Source organism: Gadus macrocephalus, chromosome 6 (assembly GCF_031168955.1).
Source record: "Gadus macrocephalus chromosome 6, ASM3116895v1".
NCBI classification, from domain to species: Eukaryota; Metazoa; Chordata; class Actinopteri; order Gadiformes; family Gadidae; genus Gadus; species Gadus macrocephalus.
In genome coordinates, this window is record NC_082387.1 from 26,473,416 (window position 1) to 26,486,832 (window position 13,417).

At 40.2% G+C, this 13,417-nt stretch overlaps 2 protein-coding genes and 1 long non-coding RNA gene across 4 annotated transcripts in view; 2 read left to right on the forward strand and 1 right to left on the reverse strand.

Annotated features, from left to right (window-relative positions):
• Nucleotides 1–13,417, forward strand: part of LOC132459608 (collagen alpha-6(VI) chain-like) — a 36,939-nt gene that overhangs the window by 8,489 nt on the left and 15,033 nt on the right. Inside the window, exons 6-8 of the mRNA XM_060054254.1 lie at nucleotides 1–9; nucleotides 401–479; nucleotides 1,204–1,349. The exon at nucleotides 1–9 is cut by the window's left edge and continues 371 nt beyond it. Coding sequence (XP_059910237.1) covers nucleotides 1–9; nucleotides 401–479; nucleotides 1,204–1,349 — 234 coding nt within the window. The remainder of the gene's footprint in view (nucleotides 10–400; nucleotides 480–1,203; nucleotides 1,350–13,417) is intronic.
• Nucleotides 6,074–8,312, reverse strand: LOC132459011 (uncharacterized). 2 transcript variants are annotated; one of them, XR_009526068.1, is made up of 4 exons: nucleotides 8,125–8,312; nucleotides 7,450–7,527; nucleotides 7,174–7,320; nucleotides 6,074–6,137 (listed from the first exon to the last, which is right to left on the reverse strand). It is a non-coding gene; the product is annotated as an uncharacterized LOC132459011 (long non-coding RNA). The 2 variants fall into 2 exon arrangements; XR_009526067.1 differs by having other exon boundaries at nucleotides 6,093–7,320.
• Nucleotides 9,906–12,648, forward strand: LOC132458982 (uncharacterized). The gene is made up of 4 exons (XM_060053390.1): nucleotides 9,906–10,905; nucleotides 11,040–11,153; nucleotides 11,476–11,683; nucleotides 12,069–12,648. Exons 1-4 carry the CDS (start codon nucleotides 10,730–10,732, stop codon nucleotides 12,531–12,533), a joined length of 963 nt encoding a protein of 320 aa, XP_059909373.1. The 5' UTR covers nucleotides 9,906–10,729; the 3' UTR covers nucleotides 12,534–12,648.

Below are 13,417 nucleotides of genomic sequence, written 5' to 3' on the forward strand. Positions count from 1 at the left end.
AAGGCCAAGGTACCGCCCGGCAGAGGGCTCGGGAACACGAAGCGCTGTGAACTCAGACGCTGAAGTTGTGAATGGCAGCATGAAATGGTTTATCTTGTTGGGCATTCATAAACAATATGTACCTAGTGATAGTTAGTGCTTGGCACATGAACATCCTTAATGTAATCCTCACCTTCTTCTGACAAATGTACTTATTGTAAGTTGCTTTGGATAAAAGCGTCTGTTAAACGCCCTGAATGTAAATGTAAATGTAAATGCTGTTATTGTAGCTCTTTGCTACAAACGAGTAAAAGGAGTAACTCTCAGACGCTCATCTGGCCAGCCTGTGTAATGTCAGCCAGCAGTTGTGCGTGTGGAGCTTCCTTCTAGATGTGTTGTGGTGTTTGTGTGTGCGTGCCAGGTGCTCATCGTCTTCACAGACGGTCTGGATGAAGATGTGAGGAGGCTGAAGGATCAGTCTGATCGGCTGCGTCGTTCTGGTGAGGCCAAGATGCCCATTGGACTCTGACTACTGCTGCAGAATAATACTGTAATAATAATACATAAGAATACTGCAACCGCCAACCTCTCTATCTGTCTCTTTCTCTGTATCTCCCTCTCTCACTGTGGTTTTCTCTCTCTGTCTCTCTCTCTCTCTGTCTCTTTGGTCTCTCTCTCACTCTGGTCTCTCTCTCTGTCTGGTCTCTCTCTCTCTATCTGGTCTCTCTCTCTCTCTCTCTCTCTCTCTCTCTCTCTCTCTATCTGGTGTCTCTCTCTGGTCTCTCTCTCTCTCTGGTCTCTCTCTCTCTCTGGGCTCTCTCGCTCCATCTGGTCTCTCTCTCTCTATCTGGTCTCTCTCTCTCTCTCTCTCTCTCTCTCTCTCTCTCTCTCTCTCTCTCTCTCTCTCTCTCTCTCTCCTCTCTCTCTCTATCTAGTCTCTCTCTCTATCTGGTCTCTCTCTCTCTTTCCCTCTCTCTCTCTATCTGGTCTCTCTCTCTCTCTCTCCATCTGGTCTCTCTCTCTCTCTGGTCTCTCTCTCTCTCTGGTCTCTCTCTCACTCACAATGTGTATTTCTGTCTTTCTTTCTGCCTCTCTCTCCCTGCCCTTCCTGTCTGTCTCTCCCTGTCCGTCTCTCCCTGTCTGTCTCTCCCTGTCTGTCTGCCTCTCTCTCCCTGCCGTTCCTGTCTGTCTCTCCCTGTCTGTCTCTCCCTGTCTGTCTCTCAGGGGTGAATGCCCTGCTGGCGGTGGCGCTGGGCGGTGTGCGTGACTCCAGCCAGATCCAGATGGTGGAGTTCGGTCGCGGGTTTGGCTTCACGGTCCCGCTCAGTGTGGGCATGCAGAGCGTGGGCCGCACCGTGCTCAGGCAGATAGTGAGTCCAGCTTTAATACACTAGACCAAACAGGTCATAAGTCCACCTTTAATACACTAGACCAAACAGGTCATAAGTCCACCTTTAATACACTAGACCAAACAGGTCATAAGTCCACCTTTAATACACTAGACCAAACAGGTCATAAGTCCACCTTTAATACACTAGACCAAACAGATAATAAGTCCACCTTAAACTACACTAGACCAAACAGGTCATAAGTCCACCTTAAACTACACTATACTAAACAGATCCTGAGTCCACCTTTAATACACTAGACCAAACAGATCATACGCAAAAACGTGGGTAGTTACTGAGGAACGAATGAGTAACGAATGATGAACGACCAGGGGGCCCTGACAGGGCCCTAACAGGCCCCTAAGTGAGTTACTCAGTAACTACTGAGGAGTTACTGGTAAACAAACTAGGGGATACTGTATTCGTTACTGAGTTACGAATGATGAACAACCAGGGCCCTAACAGGGCCCTAAGTGAGTTACTCAGTAACTACTGAGGAGTTACTGGTAAACAGACTAGGGGATACTGTATTAATTCATCATTCTGTGAATTAGCAAACTGACCAATTGATTATGAAAGCAACTGAATTTTCCTGGGATTTCACAATTAGTAATTAAATTAACAGGACACAGACGGGATGATTGTCATCTTTTAATAAAGATATTCACAATACATACACACAGTACATACATTAATATTTACATTAAAGGTTTATTATGTGGCATTAGTAATGCTGAAGGCTTAAAAGCAATCGTCCACCGCTGCAGGGCACGCTTTAAACCTGCCGCCCTTGATTTCAAGCGCTGTCGAGGGATGGCTTGGGTCCCACACTGGATCGACTGGTGGAGCTGGATCTGACTGATGATGAGTTGTTACTCATTCGCGAACCATTGGTTCACCAGTAGTTAAGCTTTTTGAACCATTCGTTCACCAGTAGTTAAGCTTTTTCAACCATTCGTTTACCAGTAGTGAAGCTTTTTGTGTACCTTCATGTAAAGTAATGCATCATACTGAGTTGTTACTCTTTCGCGAACCATTCGTTCACCAGTAGTTAAGCTTTTTCAACCATTCGTTTACCAGTAGAGAAGCTTTTTTTAATCATTCGTTTACCAGTAGTGAAGCTTTTTTAATCATTCGTTTACCAGTAGTGAAGCTTTTTGTGTACCTTCATGTAAAGTAGTGCATCATACTGAGTTGTTACTCTTTCGCGAACCATTCGTTCACCAGTAGTTAAGCTTTTGCAACCATTCGTTTACCAGTAGCGAAGCTTTTTGAATCATTCGTTTACCAGTAGTGAAGCTTTTGCAACCATTCGTTTACCAGTAGCGAAGCTTTTTGAATCATTCGTTTACCAGTAGTGAAGCTTTTTGTGTACCTTCATGTAAAGTAGTGCATCATACTGAGTTGTTACTCTTTCGCGAACCATTCGTTCACCAGTAGTTAAGCTTTTGCAACCATTCGTTTACCAGTAGCGAAGCTTTTTGAATCATTCGTTTACCAGTAGTGAAGCTTTTTGTGTACCTTCATGTAAAGTAATGCATCATACTGAGTTGTTACTCTTTCGCAAACCATTCGTTCACCAGTAGTTAAACTTTTTCAACCATTCGTTTACCAGTAGCGAAGCTTTTTGAATCATTCATTTACCAGTAGTGAAGCTTTTTGTGTAACTTCATGTAAAGTAATGCATCATACTGACTTGTTACTCTTTCGCGAACCATTCGTTCACCAGTAGTTAAGCTTTTGGAATCATTCATTTACCAGTAGTGAAGCTTTTGGAATCATTCGTTTACCAGTAGTGAAGCTTTTTCAACCATTCCTTTACCAGTAGTGAAGCTTTTTGTGTACCTTCATGTAAAGTAATGCATCATACTGAGTTGTTACTCTTTCGCAAACCATTCGTTCACCAGTGGTTAAGCTTTTTCAACCATTCGTTTACCAGTAGCGAAGCTTTTTGAATCATTTGTTTACCAGTAGTGAAGCTTTTTGTGTACCTTCATGTAAAGTAATGCATCATACTGAGTTGTTACTCTTTCGCGAACCATTCGTTCACCAGTAGCGAAGCTTTTTGAATCATTCGTTTACCAGTAGTGAAGCTTTTTGTGTACCTTCATGTAAAGTAGTGCATCATACTGAGTTGTTACTCTTTCGCGAACCATTCGTTCACCAGTAGTTAAGCTTTTGCAACCATTCGTTTACCAGTAGCGAAGCTTTTTGAATCATTCGTTTACCAGTAGTGAAGCTTTTTGTGTACCTTCATGTAAAGTAATGCATCATACTGAGTTGTTACTCTTTCGCAAACCATTCGTTCACCAGTAGTTAAACTTTTTCAACCATTCGTTTACCAGTAGCGAAGCTTTTTGAATCATTCATTTACCAGTAGTGAAGCTTTTTGTGTAACTTCATGTAAAGTAATGCATCATACTGACTTGTTACTCTTTCGCGAACCATTCGTTCACCAGTAGTTAAGCTTTTGGAATCATTCATTTACCAGTAGTGAAGCTTTTGGAATCATTCGTTTACCAGTAGTGAAGCTTTTTCAACCATTCCTTTACCAGTAGTGAAGCTTTTTGTGTACCTTCATGTAAAGTAATGCATCATACTGAGTTGTTACTCTTTCGCAAACCATTCGTTCACCAGTGGTTAAGCTTTTTCAACCATTCGTTTACCAGTAGCGAAGCTTTTTGAATCATTTGTTTACCAGTAGTGAAGCTTTTTGTGTACCTTCATGTAAAGTAATGCATCATACTGAGTTGTTACTCTTTCGCGAACCATTCGTTCACCAGTAGTTAAGCTTTTGGAATCATTCATTTACCAGTAGTGAAGCTTTTGGAATCATTCGTTTACCAGTAGCGAAGCTTTTTGAATCATTCGTTTACCAGTAGTGAAGCTTTTTGTGTACCTTCATGTAAAGTAATGCATCATACTGAGTTGTTACTCTTTCGCGAACCATTCGTTCACCAGTAGTTAAGCTTTTGGAATCATTCATTTACCAGTAGTGAAGCTTTTGGAATCATTCGTTTACCAGTAGTGAAGCTTTTTGAATCATTCGTTTACCAGTAGTGAAGCTTTTTGTGTACCTTCATGTAAAGTAATGCATCATACTGAGTTGTTACTCTTTCGCGAACCATTCGTTCACCAGTAGTTAAGCTTTTGGAATCATTCGTTTACCAGTAGCGAAGCTTTTTCAACCATTCGTTTACCAGTAGTGAAGCTTTTTGTGTACCTTCATGTAAAGTAATGCATCATACTGAGTTGTTACTCTTTCGCGAACCATTCGTTCACCAGTAGTTAAGCTTTTTCAACCATTCGTTTACCAGTAGAGAAGCTTTTTTAATCATTCGTTTACCAGTAGTGAAGCACTTTAGGGTTAGTTATAAAACGCCAAACCACTGTTGATGACAATGAGGGATCTACAGCCACTTAAGTTAAACATTTATAACATAATAATAACATCATAACGGGGTAATACAGAAAATATTAACAATTTAAAACACAAACAGAAACAAAAAAAGTAATTTTAAAATGGAACAAAAACAAAGGCTGCACTTTTAAAGGCATTTCTCGATGTCACTGAACAAATCAACCCAAAAAAAGGGCATTTTAAAATGGACAAAAAAAAAGGCACCCTAAAAACAAAACAAAAACCTGCTCTCTTCTTTACTATGCCCGGTGTCCAATTTGCAAAAGTTCCCCGTTGCATTTTTTTTCATTTACCTTATCCTGAAGGTTCCTGCCAAGAATTTCTAGGTTACATTTTGCCGAAAAAAGATAAAGCGTCTCTCCCTTGGGCATTGATGCCCTCAGCTGGTCATACAGGTCCTTGTCAACAGCGTGTAGCTCCGAAATGGCGGCCGTTGCTGCTACCGTTTTTCGGTCAACCCCGACTTTGACGTATGCCTCAGTTTTTGTCATGCCCTTTTTCACTGCTACAAAGACGCGCCTGTAGCGATCCATGGACTCTTCTGGGGTGAGGACTGAAACAAAGAAAATTATAAACATGTGTTAACTGTAATTAACAGTAGTATTTTGTCAGGATGATGGTGCAGTTGGTTAGGGGTTTACTAGTATTAATACTATTCTTGTATTAGTGTTATATAGTGTACAGAGGTATAATAATAATTATCATTACATTTCCAGTAGTATCAAGAGTACTGTGAGTGTACTGTTTATTCGAGTAGCATTATCTGTTCTCTTAACAGTAGGTTATTATAAATCAAATTAGCACAACTAGAGAGTAAAGTGGAAGCACTGTATAGTTTAGATAAGTGGTAGAATAAGTCAATTATATCGTTAAGTGTTATTTGAAAGCCATGTTCAGACGTGGCTTTGATATTATAAGCAGACTTGGGACCAGCTGATCAACCAGCTGATTGATCCATACCATAGCATTTGTATGGCAGGCTTTTCCTTTTTATACAGTGGTCAGTAATATTTGTTGGAAGTTGGAACAAAGACTGGGTTAGGCATTTGAAAGGTGATAACTGTAGTACACCACAGATGCCCCGCCTTATCCCCTGGTTGCCAACGTACCTCTCTTTCCTATCTTGGTGTTCTTTTTGTTTCCTTTCTTCCCTTTTTTTTTCTTGCTGTCTTTTTTGTTGTTGCTGTTGTTACTCTTGTTCTTCTTCTTGTTCTTGTTCTTCTTCCCTCTTTCTGAAGATGATGAGGAAGAGGAGGAACTGTCGGAGGAGGATGAGGAGGAAGAAATACTCTTTTCGTGCAAGGAGGGCGCTGCCGTGACTTGGTCCTCTTTATTTGCAAGCGCCAAAGCTGAAACAAGCAAGACGATAAGCACGTTACTAGTGTTACCAATAGGGGTGTGAAATTATCACTCACTCCCAATCATTCTAGCGTTATACTTATACTTAAATGTACACCTGGGCTCCCCCACTTTAGGGTAGAGTGATTTAGATTTTTGGGATGGCATAGAAAAGACAAACAATCAGATGCTTCCACCTTAATGAAAATAGAGGCTGCAAGACAAAAACTATCTATTTTTTCTAAACTGCCATGCAGCCCTTAGCTGTGACCATCACTTGTTAGCTGCCATCACAAGTCAAAAGTGAAACTTAAAAGTATTTTACATTATGCCCAAATGTATCAAGTGTAAAATTAATAATAATGGATGAAAAGATCTGCGAGTTCCTGGCTGTTAAGGCCATACAATGTACAGTAAACAATGAGGTCTCTGCAGCACACCTTTGGCATCATATACTGCCTCTTCTGTTAGCTAAAGTGCTGCCTTTTGGCCAATCAACATGAAATTCACGCCATGGCCTCCTTGCACAACCGTCTACCAGTGTACCAAATTTCATTACTTTTCAACATACAGTTCTATGGGCTCCCATGGACTTCAATGGTTGAATAAAAAAAGAGGGTTAGGGTTAAATAAGAAGGGATACAAATTCAATGCTTGGCCCCCAATAAACAACCTGAACACATTTAACGTTTTTCCTCCTCAATCCCACCCCTCCACTGTCTCTTCTTGTTCAGTGAGAGAAGTAGGCAGTAGCCTGTCCTCTCAGGGTTTTTGATCGGGACTGAAGGATGGTGTGGTGTCTGGGTCCGGCCCAGGCCCGCCATTTGGTGGTGCCTGTCTTATATGGTATGGTTATTGAAATGTTTTGATGCCAAATGACTGTTACTCGTGATGCAATTGTTTACTTCAGCAAAGACATGTGGACTCTGCAAGCAATTGTAGATGAGAAAATCTGTAGGGGTTGTTGTGTGTTTTTTTGCCTTAAAACCATCAGATGCCAATAAATCCTAATACTGTTTATTCAAATAATTTTTCATTATCGATTACCCTCAGACAGTTGGTTCCTTAAGAAGTCCCTTTCATTCTCCAAGGACTTAATTTTTTCTTTTGCATTCTCCAGCTTTAGCTTCCAGACAACGTTTTCTTGTTTGCTGCGCTTCAAAGATGAAATAGCTGTTGGAGCTACTGAAGAACCTGTAATGACATGTAAAGACATCAACTAATAACATTCTGGTTTCTCTCGTCATTAATAGCACATAATCAAAAACAGTGACAGCAGGACATAAAATGGAAATGTAATGCAATGTGACTACACAACCTTACCTTGAGCTGCTACTCTTTTAGTAGGCTGGTGTACTGTGTCTGACTCCAAGTCAGACCCATCACTGCAGCACACTACAGCTTCAAGAGGAGAAAGAAAAGGCAATTAGTAATAGTGTTGGCAAAAGTATACTCAATATATGTAATGGTTTTAGGTCAAATATGTCAAATTGAGCTCCAGTTGTGGTCACACTTTAGCAGCAGCATGTTAGACCAAAAAAAAACCTGCCTGTCTGCTACACCACTGTTTGGCTAACCTGACCTCTACCAGCAATGCAGGTGAGGTAAAGCACAGAGGAAAAATCCCCCAACATAGGAGATAACTGGGGGCTTCTCTTTCTGCTCTGGAACTCTTTAATCCACTATATGTTTACACATCACAAACGTAGGCAATGTCCCAACAAAGTGTTAAATGAAAGTTAGTATTGTCACATAACTTATCAAAATGAGATCACAAGGCACCATGGTGTGATTTATTTTGTCCATAGTTGGAGGAACCATGTCAAGTGCATGATGTGTTAATGATTATTAACACATCATAATCCCATAATAAGTATAATCTCAACTACATGTCCATTAAGCAATTATATTTCATACTTTTATACATTTCACAGTCAATTGAATCCGAGTATATATTTTAAGTATGCTTAACATTTAAAATAAAATAAAAACAATTACCTGCTTCCTCTGCCGCAGTTTGGCTACTGTGCTGTTCAGATCTTTCCAGCTGACTCGAATCTGATGGCACTGTAACATTTTGGAGTACAGAAAGCATGGTTGGTGTAAGGGCCTCAAAACTGTATGAAAGATCTTGATGAATGCATACAGAGTGACGTTTTGGTTAATTTGAAAATTGTATGGATACCTTAAAATATATACAGTTAAAGCTAGGGTGGGCGATTTTGGAGAAAACAGCCGTTGAGATTCCGTCGCGTGCTCTCTGGCCCGTCCCTGCCACGCTACCTGCTGTAGCTCCTCCCACCGAACGTCAGTTATGCGCGTTCATGTGAATTCAGTTACATTGATAGGAAGACGAAACACCATGTCCGATTCCGAGGTAATTAAACATTAGTGCTGATTGCTACATAAGTACATATATAGCATCAACATCTTACTCACAGACATACCATGTATGTTATCTTAAAATCATTGCCATTGCGCTGGTAGGCCTAAGAAAGGTAGCTGTATCAGCCAAGCAAGATAGCAAACTAATTGCAACTGTAGGTCGTTAGCATAAGAACAAAAGCAAAAAAAAAAAAAAAACCTCCTTCTCCATGATAACAGAATTCTTCTAGGTCTCCCTCTTATCAATATTGACAATCGATATGATCTCTTTACTGTCGTTGTCCATCATTGTGTATGTACAGTACTGTGCTGAAAAAATATATATATTTGATAAAATAACACAGAAAGCCAGATTACACACAAGGAAACCGTCACTTCAAAGCGATCGCGAAACTGAGCTAGGCTGCTGCTAGCTTGCAACAACGTTATAACAATACATGGAATATCATATGCTAGACTTCCCTCACAGTGCTTATCTTGGCAGTTGTGTCAACGTAGCTTTTATACAAACGTGACTCGGACATTATCCACAGTTGAGTTGAAGCCTAGGCCACGTGTTATCACAATCTCTGTGTTATTCCGACAGCCAGGGTTGGTGTGACCATAACTAACCTATAAAACGGACCGGGAAAAGAACCATCGGCTGATGCAAGACATCCTACAGAACCGTATTGAAATGGTTACATTACAGAACCGTAATGTAACGGTTATCGTGGCTTTGCTTAGTAAAAAACCATACCAGCCGACACTTTACATATTCATCGCAATATACCATGGAGGGATAGCACAATTCCTTACCTGTCTATAAGAAATATAGCCATCTCAGCGTCCGATTTTAAGTTTCTCCGGTCACGTAACTCTCTCCATCGCTCATAAGCCACGCCGATGTTTACTCTGGTTTTATTTCGAGCTCTCTCCGCCTCCCTTTTAGTAGCTGTCCTTTCAACAAGTGTCTTTCCTCTTTTTTTCTCTGTCTTAGTGGTGTTAGTTGATGGTATCCGGGGAATGGGAAATTTATGGCCCGTTGATGAAGACACGGCTATTCATTTGTTGTCCGCCGTAGTAGTACAAAACTGTCAGACCGCTAGGCTCGTGAACGCTCACGCAGGGACGCACCAACGTCGTTGCCAAGGTGACCGGACAGTCCCACAGCCAATAAGAACGGAGAATCTGAGCCTCGCTCTGATTGGTCAAAGTGTACATGAGCGGTGGCAATTTTTGGGTGCAGCCCACAGAGGCAGGGGAGAGCAAAGTTATGAGCAGATATTCTCAGAGCACTTCACCTACATATAGCTGACTGGCTATTAGGACAGTTTTGCCAAATATTACAGTAAAGAAATTACCCACCCTAGCTTTAATACTATAGTTAAGAAATAAGAGTTTTATTCACTTTGGGCAATGACATTATCCATTGTCTTTAATGTTATAATATGTAATAATAATATGTATGATCATATGTCATTTTGATTAGAGAAAAATCTTCATCAACTCATTTGTCATCGTTCCACAAACCCATTGTGTATAAGACATGTTTCAGAGATTCAGTTGTTAACATTACACATACTGTAAGTAACTATGGAAAAGAAAAAAACCCGGAGAAAAGTATTACCGTAATAGCACTATAACAGTGCCATTAGCAGCCTTCGAGTTTTCTAGTAGTTAAAAACAACTCCAAAAACGATTCAAAGACATGTGGTAACATGTCTAACAGAATAATGTGGCTAAGAGAATGACTTTACAAGTCCAATTTCAAAGCTTGGACCACATTTTCGTGGCATATCGCCTAATTTAACATTAGATAAATGGTTGAACCGTCGGTCTTTTGACCAGTTAAGAGTTAATTTTTCGTGTTTGACAGATAATTTATCTGCTTGCAACGTCGGCTATCTAGCCAGCTAGCAATCCATTGGTTAGTGACAAGGTTAGCTAGCAAGGCCAAAAAATACGTGATAGAACAGACGTGGTACGATGTCAAATTAGCTCATTTTAGGAAGCTAAGCAATGTGACCGAATTATTAAACTCTCAATTAATAATGAAATAACTTTAAAGCATGTACTTACATTCTGCCATGGCTTTCTCCACGCGTCCAAGATCTCTTGTAGGCTGCCTTTTACGCTTGCTCTTCCTCTGAGCCTCCATTGCCAAGTTCTTCTTAGTGAGACACGTGTAAGAACTGCGCATGTGCAAGACAGGAAGACGGTTTGATGCAAAGTTATCATGACCCTGCACGCCAAAGTACTCAGTCTTATTGAGGGAAGACAGACTTTAAAAAAGAAATTAAAATTGATAAAATGGCTCCAAAAGAAGAAGTTACTTCAAGCCAAAAGAAAATGCAAACTCTGCAAAAAGAGGATGAAACTGAAGGAAAACGCAAACGTTGACGGACTGCAGTGGTAAGTATTCTTCTTTTGGTACGGTTTTAATCGATGACTTCCTTTGTTAACTGATAAGTCATGTTATAAATTCAAGTTCAGTAACATTAATAAAGATATATATTTATCATGAAGAAATGTGTTGTCTTCTGTAGGCAGTGCCGACGTAATAAACACAGAGGGAAAACGACGAGGAAGTCAGTCAGGTGCGGATCACTGTTTGAGAGGAGCAAATTGTCCCTATTCAGCTGGATGAAATACATTTATAGGTAAGGTGTGCAGTATGGCTGTATGGTATGGACTACAATTTATATCATAATTGAATTGAATGATTGTTGAATGACGTTGATGGTTTTTAGGCACTGTGTTGACTTTTTATCACTTAAAGTCGCCGAGGGATGTGTAGATAGACCTCTCACTTATGATGCTACAATGCTAACAATGCTAGACACAACGAGAATATTTCTGCATCCGGCACGTCATGCACTAGCAGGAAATAGTCATGAAATAGCATATTAGCTGTTGGTGCTGGATGAATTTGTATTCAGATGTTTCTATTTCTATTTAATATTTAACATTGTTCTTTAACAGATTTTCCCAGGGGCTGCAGTTAAGGCAAATTGATATGCTTCAGGATGGTGTGGCAGGAAGCAGTCGGACGCTGTCAAAGATGAGCTACAAATTGAGAAAAGTATGCCAGAGGGCAATCAAGAGGAGAGAAAGAAGGGGAAAGCAGAGAATTGGAAGAGGGAATGAATTTGTGATGCTGGACGAAAGCAACTTCTACCACAAAAGGAAGGTGTGTGTAAACTGCGATGCCTCAGCTTCACTAAAACTTGGACCTTTGTTTTGCAATAGAATGTTGTAGTCAGAGCTTTGGATAAAATGGCAGGGGAAAGAAGAACATATCATTTGAGATCAGAGGTTAATGAATGAATCAGCGAAGAAATTGAATGTTATTATTGTGTCATGCACACAGTTATGACTTGCTTTAAAAAAACTTTGAAACTCATCAAATTCACATCGGTTGCGCATCTTTTCTTTTTAATATGACCAAACACAATGGCCAGCGTAATTTCTTAACCGTGCAAACAAAATAATCTTTGACTTTTACATGTTCTAGAATTTTTCATTAATTGTCGGTCCCAATGTTTATTTTCCTGTCTGCTACTACTTTATCAAAGTATGGAAGGGGGAGATTTGGAGCTACCTGGAGGAGGAGAAAATGGGTCTTCGGAATGCTGGGAATCAAAGGAAGAAGGAGAAGACCCATCCTCAGGCTGGTGACGAAAAGGTCAAGGCGCTACTTAATTCCGCTGGTCACAAAATACGTCCGTCAAGGGACCACAGTTCTCACGGACAGGTGGCGGGTCTACATGACTGCACTGGCACAGAGTGGCTATGTACATTTTTCTGTAAACCACAGCCAGTCATTCGTCAACCCAGTCACAGGAGCCCATACCCAAAACATTGAGCGGGCTTGGTCAGCCTACAAATCCAAGGTGTGGAGACTGCGGGGAAACCGCACAGAGAGGACACTAAAGAGCCATCTCTCATTTATCGAGTGGACTCATTGGTTGGCGAATGACCACAAAGACGGTCCCCTTGGCAGATTGCTGCATGACATTCGCCACGAGCTCCATCAATAACATTTCATTGAGTTTTGTTGATGTAGACAGCTCTTTTTCTTGTTTGGTTTTTTCAGTGTTCATTGTTCTTGAGAAATGCCTTGTTAAAAGTGCAGCCTTTATTTTTGTTCCATTTTAAAATTTGTTTCTGTTTTAAATTGTTAATATTTTCTGTATAACCTTGTTATTATTATGTTATAAATGTTTAACTAAAGTGGCTATAGATCCCTCATTGTCATCAACAGTGGTTCGGCGTTTTATATACCTAACCCTAACGTGCTTCACTACTGGTAAACAAATGATTCAAAAAGCTTTGCTACTGGTAAACGAATGGTTGAAAAAGCTTAACTACTGGTGAATGAATGGTTCGCTAAAGAGTAACAACTCAGTATGATGCATTACTTTACATGAAGGTACACAAAAAGCTTCACTACTGGTAAACGAATGATTCAAAAAGCTTCACTACTGGTAAACGAATGATTCCAAAAGCTTCACTACTGGTAAACGAATGATTCCAAAAGCTTAACTACTGGTGAACGAATGGTTCGCGAAAGAGTAACAACTCAGTATGATGCATTACTTTACATGAAGGTACACAAAAAGCTTCACTACTGGTAAACGAAAGATTCAAAAAGCTTCACTACTGGTAAACGAATGATTCCAAAAGCTTCACTACTGGTAAATGAATGATTCCAAAAGCTTAACTACTGGTGAACGAATGGTTCGCGAAAGAGTAACAAGTCAGTATGATGCATTACTTTACATGAAGTTACACAAAAAGCTTCACTACTGGTAAATGAATGATTCAAAAAGCTTCGCTACTGGTAAACGAATGGTTGAAAAAGTTTAACTACTGGTGAACGAATGGTTCGCGAAAGAGTAACAACTCAGTATGATGCATTACT

Coding starts and splice junctions, on each gene's coding strand:
- LOC132458982 (XM_060053390.1), top strand. CDS start 10,730: ATGACCCTGCACGCCAAAGTACTCAGTCTTATTGAGGGAAGACAGACT. Junction 11,154..11,475: donor TGGATGAAATACATTTATAG/GTAAGGTGTGCA, acceptor GTTCTTTAACAG/ATTTTCCCAGGGGCTGCAGT. Junction 11,684..12,068: donor ACTTCTACCACAAAAGGAAG/GTGTGTGTAAAC, acceptor ACTTTATCAAAG/TATGGAAGGGGGAGATTTGG.